Here is a 12500-nt window from a genome sequence, read left to right as displayed (position 1 = left end):
CTACCGGGCGAGCGGAAAAAGTTTGCTTCGGCAGCTCGTGGCTGACCTTTACCGTGTGAAAATATGTCTTGCTGATGGGAAAATCCCTGCTTTTTTCGACGCCTGCAGTGCCCACGCGTTTTCTTCTGAAACCATTTTGCGTTTTTTTTTTTTTCGGGAGAAAAAAAAAGGAGGACGAGATTACTTATATTTTGTGTGAAATTAAACATTTAAAGGAGCCGTGCTATACACTTTTCTATTAAAACGTTCTCTGAGATGCTTTTGTGAAGTTTGCGATGCCATTACAGGCAGTGAAGGGAAGAGTCCAATTTGGAAAGCCTGGTGCGTTCCATAGTCACATAGACATATCTTCTGTCAAAGCCAACGAGAGAAAAAAAAAAAGAATTCTGGCAGCATGACCCCTTTAAACAAGTAATCTACAACAAAAAATGGGAATAAAAATCTCTCTTCATCAGTTTCATCACAGCTCTGACAAAGCCACAGGAAAAAAGCATTACCGAAGTTTGGAGAATGGGCTTTTCTGTTTTACTGATAACTCTTTATCTTAAATGGACTCTCTTTTAATGCGGCTGTGGAGGTGCCAGTTGCGGTGAGTTAAAATGGGTTTTGCAGAGGAGGTCAAGTTGGTTCAGTCTTCTGTTTTGACAGACATCATTGGAATATAATGCCATCACTGCAGCGATTTTGCTGGTTGGTTAGTGGGCAGCCCAGCTGCACCTTCACCCAAATAATCAAAGAATTCTAAAAAGCATCTCCAGTTTCCTCCCTGAATATATCTGCAGCCTCTGCATCTGTAGTCTGTGACAGGCAAAAATCACAATGCACTGCCTCATTTTCACAGTTATTGTCCCAATCATGAAAAGCCCTTCTGGTATTTTGGAGAAAGATGAACAGGAAATTCCCAAGGACACCTACTGTATCTCTCTGTCAACAACGTCACACCACTGGACATGCCACAAGATATGATGAGAGTGGCCTTTTTTCGCTCACACAAGCAACTAGCAAACGGATGCCTTAAAATAACCTCTGACTAACCTTGTGTTTTTAAGGGCAATGATATTCAGCTGATTTAAGACGTATTGTCCGCGGTAACAGTAATGAGACAATATCGGCGGATCGGATGCCGGGATTTCTAATCTGTTCCTAAAGTCGTCATGCCAGTCTAAAGCACCCCCTGCTGCTGTAGCCAGCTTTAGGGAAATCTCAGCATGACGCTCTCATCTGCATAATCCCTACCCATATTGTGTAGCCTCAGATCTACAATCGTTCAACATTTCCACACAGAATCCCAACTTGGCTCGCCGTACATCAAAGCCGCTGTTCCGATTGTGTGTGAAACTCCGAGGCGCTGTGTACGGGAACGGGGTAATTTCCTGAGGAAGTCGGGGGGGTGGGGGGGGCTGTCTCCCCCAAGTTGTGCTCTGTGTAGCAGGGACGGGAGCAGCGGGGTGAAGCCAGAGACCCCTCCCTTACCACGAGAATGTGCTGACACACGGGCCAGCGTTGCCTAAGACAGGCTGCTGCTGCTGCTGCTGCTGCTGCTGTTGCTGCTGTGGCTGCTGCACTCGTCTCTGTTTGAATGAGAAGGAACCAAAGTTCAGGCCCATGGGAGCGGAGGACTTCAAAGATGCCTTCCGCTCGCTTTCAAGTTTGCCACTGGTGAGGAGGCTCTTTGACTACCAATGAAGATGCGCAGCGCTAGAATGAGCATAAACATATTTGAATAAGTAAGTGGGAACATATATTATTTATTTAGAGGAGAAGGTACAAAAAAGATGCTGCAGCCCCATTGCTGTCGGTGTGTGTGCGTGTGTGTGTGTGTGTGTGTGTGTGTGTGTGTGTGAATGTGTGTGGGAAAAGGCGTCTTCTTCTTCTGAACTACTCTCTTAAGTTCAAACACTTTCATTCCCTGACTGTGTGGTGAAAAGTCACCAAAGTTTGCAAGCAAGTTACTCCTGTGGAAACATGAGCGAATGTTTACGGGAAGGATCAGTTTATTTCAGCTTTTCCTACGGGAAAGCTGTTGACCCACGTGGGCTACTGCCATGACGCTGGACACAGGGGAGGGCCTTCCTCTTCTGAAACTACGGATTTGTCTGTAGGGCCCATGCCATGGCTTCTGCCCTCATGGATTTTGTTTACTCATATAAATTCTGCTCATAAATTCTGTGGATCAATCTGACAAGTTTCAAAGTTTGAAGGCGTGCTGTTTATACGTATGTCTAACAAAATTTGGACAGAAAAGAGATCATGATTGTACAGCACGCTTCTAACCCTATGCAGTATACATCTTACCCTATGCAGCATGCATACACAGCACGCAACATCAAAGACCCAAGATCTAGACAGTGCTATTCTATGAGATCCTCTACATATAAACAAATCAAATAACTTGAAGTATCCACCAGCAGCACACAGTGCTCTCCCTGACATATGATCAGGTATCAGCAAAACAAGCGCAAGAATTGGCACACACACGACAAAGGACCGAGAGATGCAAATTGCGTAAGCCTTGGCGATCAATGCGCCAGGAGCCGGTAGCCCTGACTGTGCAGGTCAGGCCTCCAGATCAATCAGGTCCGTCTCGGCGCTCCACGTTGCCATCCGAGGTGCCCGATAGTTGAGGCTTCCTCTGAATTATGGATGGGACCGGTCTGTTTCAACTCCTGCTCAAACGAATCTGACAGGTATTGACCCAGAGTAATACACAGAGTGAATGCTGCACGCTACATGACTGGCAGCATGATGCTCTCTCTAATTGACCTGACGCATTCTTACTGTGGGGAGGCACACACCGAGTCAGAGAGAAAAACACAGAGAGAACCTGCACTGAGTCTTCTCTATCTGATCCAGGAGCAGTCCAAAATGTCAATCAAATGATGATGGAACTCTGGTGCATTTTTATCTGAGGTTGACCTTCAGTTTTTCTTACAGAGAAAATCAGAGATTATTTCATGATGTGCAGCAATACAAAAACACTGCAGAATCTCATCTCACCTCACTCTCAGCTATCCTGTCTTGCAAACTACCAAGAAATGCAGCAAAAAATATTGATCTGACTACTGTACACAGATCATTATCATCATCGGCAGCAGCACCAGGATTATCCAGAGTTGCCTTGGTAACATTTGGCATCTAACTTTGACTGAGATTGTCCATTTTTTACAGGTTGTTCTGCTCCATTGAGACTGTGCCAGGACGGCCTAGGCAGCTCGGGCCCTCGGGGCAACACACTACATATGGGCAGGACCTTGGAGACCCATTTACGTACAGACCTATCCACTAAAATGCTTATATGCAGGCATACAGAAACAAACAAACAAACAAACAAACACACACACACACACACACACACACACACACACAAACAAACAAGGTCTGTACAAGGTCGAGCTTTTTTGTTGTTGTTCATCTGAACTTCTCCATCCAATCACAAAACACAAACAACTCAATAAACAACTCATCGTTAAACAAAATTTCATTAACCTAAGCCTCTGTACTTCCCAAGGTTAGCACCAGTCATTCGTTCTAAAGCCTAGTCACAGGTCAATTACAGAGGGCCGATCTCGCCACTCTCTAAAGGTGGAGTTAAGACTTTGTCTTGATGGTTCTCCCAGCAAGCATGAGGTAAGTGCCACAGCGCGGGCTACAAATGAACTCTAATAAGCGATCATAGCATGGGATTACCCTACTGCAACCTGCTCGTAGCCAAAAAGGAATGTAAGCCTCAGCTGTACCGAGAATCCGTCTATTTTGGCAGCGTTTCACCCCTAAACCAAGTACAACTTGGCAAGTGCATAACACTCAGGGGGCCTTTAAAATGTGCACCAGCGTCCATACCCCGCACCAGCGATATATGGGCGAAACAATGGTCACACGCTTCCATTAAAGTCACATTAAGTCATTACTTACGATCAGAAGAGTTAATGTTGTAATTGATTCACAACCAATCGTGATCTCATCAGCCCCGCTGCCCGCTGCCATTATGACCCATTACTCGGTCAGCCTCGGCCACGGCTCAGTAGCTCGGCGGGAGTGGCGCAGGGGGAGGGAGGGAGGGAGGGTTGCGGATGGACAAGGGGTGAGTGCAAACAACGCCGGGCTCCAAGAACTCATTTGGGTTAAAACAGATTCCTTAATGTGCTCTCATTACGACAGACAGTGAGGATGAATTTGCCCAATTTGTTTGCAGCTGGAGCGCTTGCTTGCTAACGGTGTTACACGCGATAACGGCATATCGCGCAAATTAACACAAGACCCCTGTTTGGGCCGTAGATTATTGATATATGCATCGTCAGATGGACTTTGTCTGCCCCATTAAAAGTACATGAGGCTTGGAAAAACAGCACGGCTTCCACAAACAATCTCAATTGTCTGACACTCGATGAATGCCATGATTAGCTCTTGCAGTGTACACACACACACACACACACACACACACACACAGCCTGTGTTAGAGTGGATCGGGGACAGGAAGAGAGATGCTTGGTGAGCTGTTATGTTAGTGTATCCCCAAGAGCTGTCGCTTGCACCTGCCAATCAAGTGCTGCGGTGCCACCGACTGCTGTCGTTCTATTCCCACAGGTGCAGGAGGAGACGAGACGGGGTAGCCCCCCTCTCCCCCTTAGTGTGCCTGTTTCACCCACACTCACACCGGCTCACATGCTGGCTCCCATTTCTCACTCATTCACACACACACACACACACACACACACACACACTTCAACCAACACATGCATTATGTCTCATTCATCACATACTTGCATTCTCTTTCACTTTCTCTCATAGGCACACACACACACACACACACACACACACACACACACACACACACACACACACAAACGCACACACACACAAGCACACACACACACACACAGTTGTTGCATAAACATGAATGTCAACAGCAAGGCAACAATGTAGTTCAGCCCTGGCGAAGCTAGAGGAGAGGAGAGCCTCACTCTAAATTCCCCCACCCCTGCATACATTGGGGAAGTCTCTGATGGTGGAGCCTGCCTCTGAATGTGCTGCTCTCCAAGGTGCTGATGCAAAATGCTGCTGATATTCGGCAAATTTCGCTGGGGAGCAATATGGGTCCTACCAGATTAAGATTATGTTGTGACTTGTGAGCTAAGAAATTGAGATGAGGTGATGATTGATAGCATACATATAGATACATAGACCATGAAAATCAACAAACATGTTGTTCATGTCATTTTGTGTGTGTATATTTAAAGAGAAGAGCTGCATAACATGTCGCCTATAGATTACAATGTAAAGATGCATCTATACATACATTCATATGAACTACTATATATACTGTATATGAATATATATAGTAATATAATATAATATATTATGATATAAGTGTATACTGTATGTGTGTGTGTGTGTGTGTGTGTGTGTGTGTATACTAGTGCATTTGCTGACCATTCTAGGCTCCCTTTTTCTAAATATAGGATAATGTCCCTGGAAACGAAACCTCAGGGACAAATAATTAAACGGTGAGTAAAATCTGCAGTGCTGTGAGGTGCCTCTAAATGTATGTCCCTGTCCCTGTGAATGGCAACAATGACGGGATTATAGCCGGCATGAAACAAGTGAACTCACGCGTGTTCCGCTGGATTAAAAGTAAGCACACCATGGCTGGTATTACTCTAAACATTTAATCCACTCAAACTGAAATGCCTGTCATTAAGCTGAGGAGGTTCCACCGTCAAACATTCGCCACCACAAAGTGCACGCCAGTGTCTGCCATGACATAGCCACGGTATCACAGAAATATTGAGCTATCTCTCCCCCCCCTCTCTCTCTCCACCCCACCCCTCTCTCGCTCTCTCTTTCTGTGTCACTTTTGAAAACTGACAACTTGAGGCTGTGACATCAAATGTGCTGTTTACCAACTGGGATGAGTGCGCCATTCAAAGGCAGCCCTGGTTCTCTCAGCGCGCCGCCAGGAGAGGGCTGGTGAGAGAGAGAGAGAGAGAGAGAGAGAGAGAGAGAGAGAGAGAGAGAGAGAGAGAGAGAGAGAGAGCGCACTGTACCAGAAGTTGACTGCAAAAGGTCTGATTAATTATTCAGCACTAACCCAATCCACTGATCTCGGTGAAGGGTTGTCTAACTCGCGGTACCCTTTGATGCAACATAAGAGCGGCTACCTACAAACACAGACGACGCGCTGTTTTTGACACGGTAAAAACCGTGGCCCGCTTTCGCTTCCGACAAAGTAAGCAACTCCGCTAATGAGAACGTGATCAATGGGCGCCCGGCTGGCAAGCGTACAGTATAGGTAACAAACGCTGCGAGCTCATTCGCTGAGTCACGGCCGACGGCTCGGACCAGATCCAGCGGCTCCCAGCTTTCCCATAACACCCCCCCCCCCCCCCCCGCCCCCCGGCGCGGCGAAGGGAGGGGACTGAATTACGGGAATACTCGCATTATGAGCTTTTGAAATGATAATGTTCGGAGCCATTACTGGACTGGAACCGCTCGACCAAATTAAGATGAGTGCGGCAACATAAGGGGCACGCTTGGAAATATTTCACGATGCATAATTCATGCGTGATTCACGTCGCTCCGCTCCTCTCCTCTCCTCTCTCCTCGGCGCGCTGGGCTTGAGCTGAGTCAGAACAGAGAGCACGGGCGAAATGGAGAAAAACAACTCTCTTTCACACCCGGGGTTGCCACAGCAATGATAAACAATGCCGCGGATGACAAAAGCAGGTCTCGTGAAGGATAATCCACAGAGGGGCTCTCCAGCGCACTCAGAGGAAATGTATTCACAAACAGCCTCTAATGTCGGAGGTGGTTAGCGTGTGTTGTTATATGTAGGCGCACGTGGTGGCAGGTGCAAGCACACAATGAAATGCAAACCCAATTATTCCGACATGTCAGGTGTTGTGCTGCACACTGATCCTTTTGTGATGGCCGTGCATCAACAAATAGGTGTAGTAAACGACATTAAGTCACTCTCCCACTATTCATTTTTGGGCACTTCCAAGCTTGCAGCGAGGCATCCATCGTGCATCACACTGAGTGGAGATACTACGACACCAAGGCGCATTAACATGCAGCTCCGCACTGCCAACACTTGATATTCATTACACACAGTACATAAGATGAACCGAAACAGACATTATTTCAGTGGCTAATTGCAGCGTGTCACACGAAGACTCCTCCTCTGACTCGACAGACAGGATGACAGCGGGGTGTCACGGAGAGAGTGGTCCAACTAGACCCCATGTACAGCCAGTGTGGCCTGATCTAAATGCAAACTAAGTGACTAAGGTAATTATTCTCATGAGCTGTAACTCACTTGGAGGTTTCAAATAAAATGTTACATCCGCCGGGCCGAGAGGGATTTCACCCCCTGAAGCCTTTGAAATGGCTTTTAGACAATCAATTCCAGCCACCCTCTGTTATTTGTGATTGCACATTGTCTACAAAAGCGGACAAAGTGAAAAGCTTAGGAAATGTATAATATCTATAATTACAGGAACACGGAGTGAGCGAAAAAAAATAGGGCACCGTAAATGGCCTTGCAGGCGTTCAGGGGAGTAGTGCTGCTGGGCTACAAAAGAAATACTTGGTAGAACAGCAGTCTTTAATGAAGAGAGGCATAGCCTGAAATTAAACAGAACCACCATACGGAAGTGGTCGGTGGAAAGCCATTATCTATTTTATTTTTCAACCAGGTAAGAATAACGGTAGTTTCAAATGGTTCAAATCAAAATGGAACATGATCAAGACCATTACCTTAGTTAGAGGAATGGTAGCAATTTCTCCAGCCTTTTCCGATCTGCAAAAGAGTAAAAATATGATAGACAACAAGGTATTGACATTGGTACATAAATACTACAACAAAGAACTAAAGTTGAGAATGGTCATGTGCATGGTCATCCATGACACTCATTTCTGTCAAAGACAACTCACTGACATAAACACTGAAATATAGCATTTCTCTCATAGCATGACTACAGACAATTGCACTCACTGATGCACTTATTACACTCATTGATGCATTTATTGTGGTTTTTATTGTTGTAAGTTGCTTTGGTTAAAAAAGTGTCAGCCGACTGTAATGTACAGTAATGCAATGTAATGTAAATGAAATGAGACAATGTATTGAATATATCCATGCTTAGAATATTAAATGCAAGGCTCAATGCTTGCCTCCAAGGCTTTTTTAGTAGTCCTGCTAGCAGACTTTCTCATGATCACTTGAACACTCCCAACAACAGCACCTCTAGCATCCCACTGAAGTTAAAGGACCGGCGTTGAGAGAGGGCTTTTGGAAAAACACTATTTGCGCAGAGCTATCATTGATGCAAATCTGGGTAACTATTTAAAGACGAGCTTCATATTTAACACCACTAATAAACAAATGTGAACCCTGTAAGCAAGGCCACAGGGCTTTCATGCATCAAGCACCGAGAAATGAATCAGGAGAAATCCCCCCGAGAGAACCTTTCTAGGTCTGGCCCACAGGGAGCAGTATCACAGTCAATCTGTCTAACAGCACTCTTGCTGGAATCCAGCCTCTCCTATGACTTTCCCTTTCTGTGCCCTGTTTCATATTTTTTTATAAAGCCATTGCTTTTGGCCATCCCTTCTTTGTCTTTGAAATTTAAATAGCTTTTCTTCATAGCCTGAGGGTCGTTTAGCATGCGCTTCAGAGGTACTCGTGTGCTTTTGGGGGAGGGAGAAAGGCACAGTGGAAACAGTTGGTTTCAGGCTCTAAACCGCAGGGGATTTTGTGTGGTGGAGAACAGAGTAGAACATTACTCTAAATGTGCTGTGTGGCACTAAGCATACATGTTGCACTTTAACACGTGCCAACATATCTTGGTTGAGAATGAATTTAAAATAAGGAATATGCGGTGCATACATAGTTTTGCGTTGTGTACATTACTCAGATGATGATACGATTTGTGTGATGTATCTAATGTATTCTTGAATAGTCCATTGTATATCCTCTCCAGTATATTGTGGCAGCGTTTGGATATGGATAAATGCTGATTAGGGGAACAACATTACCACATTAGCATCTGAAATATTTGCTAATATGCAAAACAAATAACGTTACCTCTGAAACTGTGAAATGTGATAACCGACCACATATGAGAATGCTAAGCTTTTCATGCACTCAAATAAGTCTGGAGATTGTGGGTGAAAACATACTGCATTCGTAATGAATTCATGACTGTAGAAACTCTTAAACATTTCCCTGCCTCTGCAAATGAAATATTATCCCACACTTCCACTGCAGACAATGAAATATGTAAATATGGCAGATGGAATGGAATCTGTATTTGTGGCACTGAGAGATCTATTTAAAAACGTATTTGACAGCGGACACGGCTGGTACTCAGCATTCCCAATGAGAGACATATTACAGCTATAGCACATGAGAACACTGAAGTACAAAAGTCATTCCATGCTGATTTGCCTGATGTCTCAAGCCTCCAACACTTGAGCACAGCCTGATGGTATTAATATATCAATACTGGTCATTGGACACACCGTAATGGCTAAAAGCAATCCTAAGCAGTTAATATCCATTGCAGCCTAGCAAGGGCGCCTTTCAGTGAGACAGAGAAGCTGAGCGACAGTCCTTAGTAGCTTTCAGGCTCATCTTTAAAATATTTAACTAGGGCTCTTGTAACAGAGACAGGTAATGCTCTGGAAATGACATTCTCCATGACTTCCCCCAGTCTCGCGCGGCACAGATGAATTTCCCTCGGCTTTAATTATTTCTTTCTCTCTGCCGGATCTCCCGAGTCTTCCTCTTGGCGGCAACTTGGATTGTGTGAAGCGTTCCGCGTCTGACCTCCAATTTCCCAAAACGTTCCAGAGCTTGGCTGGAAAATTGGATGCCCCACATTTCCCTCTCGCAACCTACTGGCCCTTGTAGACTCATCACATTCTTTTTTCAGAGTGGTCAGGGGAGGGGGGTGGAGGGGGGTGGGGGGGGACGTCCTATAGTGACACAGTGCCCCAATCTGAATACAAGAATTTGAAGCATGGGGAAGAGCACACAAGGAAGAAAACCAGAGGAGTCGCCACCACAGAGACTTCTAGCAAAGACACTAGCTAAAACTAGACGCTAGATTATTTGGGAGTAAATAGCCAGAAATCAGATTTGGACTGGAACGTTGGGAAGCACCAGCATTTTGGAAACTGGCACGTTGGGTCACGGGCATGAGTAGAATAAGAGATGAAACTAGTTAAGGACAGCTCAGGGGACCCTCCTTGACCACCTTTGTGAATCCAGAGGAAGTGCAGAACGACCCCTAAACCAGAACTCATTACTGCCCCTAGCATGCAGTGCGGGAGGCTTGCCACAAATCATGGATGACCTTGGCAGAACAAAACAAAACAAAAAAGCCCAACAATTTGGATTTAGATCTGACTATGTAATCCCCACCACAAATCCCTTTGAAAAAGTAAAGTAAATCCTGCTAAATATTCCCATTCTCCAGCCGTGATGCTATTTCTCCACACTAATTGACCACAGGCATACAGTGCCTTGTGCATGTGTGTGTGTCTGTGCGTGTATGAGAGAGAGAGAGAGAGGGAGAGAGAGCAAGGGAGGGAGAGACAGAGGGAGAGAGACAGAGAGAGAGGGAGGGAGGGAGGGAGAGGGAGAAAGAGGGAGTGTTGGAGATGTGACCCACTGTGTGGGGATGGCAGATGTAGACTGCGGCGAAGGCGTCCTGTCATAAAAGCGAGGAGCGCTGTCAGACGCAGACACCCGAACGCAAAGCTCACCCACCAGCACGGCTCTCTCTCTCTCTCTCTCTCTCTCTCTCTCTCTCTCTCTCTCTCTCTCTAGAGCGGCGTGGTCGCGGGCGCTAGCGCTAGCCCAACAGCCCTGCTCAACACCACGGCCCTGCGTCCTGCAGCAGCTTACGCAACCCACATCCACCCCGGAGCACCGGCCGCTTTCGGATGTGTTTGGGGCCGTTCAGTCCAAACACCCAGCTCCCGCCACTCCTCCCCCCCGGTGTCTCCCTTTACGCACCCTCCATCCTCTCTCCTCCCCAGGAAAGGGATTTAAAAGGTGATGGTGATTTATGGCGAGCACTACATCGTTTTCTGCAGGGTGCAAAGAGCCCAGCAGGGGGCAATGTTGTTCTTTAAAGAAAATGAACACCGCCATGAGATGGCCTCTCGGTGGTGATGAGACACCTGTCGCTATCTAAAAAACACATCTACCATCATCAACCTGTCTTCAGCATTACCAAGAGCAGGTCTATTCAAATCGTCTGAATGAAATGCCAATTTTTGGGGTAAACAAATCATATTATCATATTTATTTCAAGTGGCAGTTTATCTGATAAAGGCTTGTGTTTGATTAGTTATATTGAGGCCAAATTGTGAAACTCTGCCCGGATGACAGGCGTGTTTATCATTCATTTGCATCACATCCGCGCGCTCTCTCTCGTGTTTAAAAAAATAAATACCTGACATTAAGCCATTAGAGAAGGGTGTGTGTATTCCTTTCTGACGGTCGCTCTCCGGTGCTGAAAAGTCAACAGTGGCGGAGAATCGTTGTGACAAGAGGCGGCCGGGGCCCATTGTGCTGCTCTGATATGGAATCAGCGAGACACTCAAAAGGCAAAAGCGCACATCTAGTCGAGCCTAAGGGGAGAGCAGTGCTGATACAGTAATCTTAGTGAACCTGAGCTCGTTTCTCCTTCCCCTCCTCTCCTCTCCTCTCTCCTCTCGTGCTTTTTTGCTCGGTTAGGGACGCTTGTCGGCCGGCGTTTTTATCAGCGGTGGCCGCGGCGGTCGCCGACGTCTGAGCCACACAGGCTGCTTGTGCAGACAGGCGGCAGCGTCAGGGAGCCCGGCGCGAGGGAGGGCTAATCAGGGGCGACGGCGCTATTTATAGCGCGCCCAACTCGCCCCCAGGGGACGCAACCCACGGGAGACGTGAGGTCATAGGCTACGGGTCACGGGTCACGTAAAAAAAGGGTCCCGCACTTCCTCCTCTGACGAAAGGTCAAAGCCAGATAGCTCGCGCCTTCTGGCCAAATTCCTCCTAGACCAGCCGTCGCCGGTCGGAATATTAGCGCGGTTAAATTTCGGCTATTTTTGCAGATTTGTTTCTCTCCCCCAAATACCCGAGGAGGAGAAGAGAGAGGGAGAGGGAGAGAGGGATGGAGAGAGAAAAAGATGGAGAAGAGAAGCGGAGAAGAGAAGCCTTGTGCAAACACACTTAAGGAGCCAAGTTCTGTGACCTCTGCACAAACACTATGGCTCTGATATGCAGCTCATCAAGCCCAGTTGACATGAGAACCCCCCCCACCCCCCACCCCCCCCTTTTTAGTCCGGTCTGAATGAACACAGTCCACAGAGGCAGCGAGAGGGGGGCTGAAGAAGACCAAACAACAGCATCCCTCTGACCGCTGTCCACTGAGCCGTCCCACGGAGAGAACAGACTTCAATAGCCATCCACTGCATGACAGAGCCTAAGCAAACCCATGCAAATGAGC

At 46.7% G+C, this 12500-nt stretch overlaps 1 protein-coding gene across 1 annotated transcript in view; it reads right to left on the bottom strand.

Moving 5' to 3' along the window:
- Window positions 1–12500, bottom strand: part of si:ch211-51h4.2 (uncharacterized) — an 80834-nt gene that overhangs the window by 7263 nt on the left and 61071 nt on the right. Inside the window, exon 11 of the mRNA XM_062555416.1 lies at window positions 7756–7798. Coding sequence (XP_062411400.1) covers window positions 7756–7798 — 43 coding nt within the window. The remainder of the gene's footprint in view (window positions 1–7755; window positions 7799–12500) is intronic.

The sequence above is a fragment of the Sardina pilchardus genome, chromosome 15 (genome assembly GCF_963854185.1).
Source record: "Sardina pilchardus chromosome 15, fSarPil1.1, whole genome shotgun sequence".
Lineage (NCBI taxonomy): Eukaryota > Metazoa > Chordata > Actinopteri > Clupeiformes > Clupeidae > Sardina > Sardina pilchardus.
This window is presented reverse-complemented; position numbering and strand designations above follow the sequence as displayed.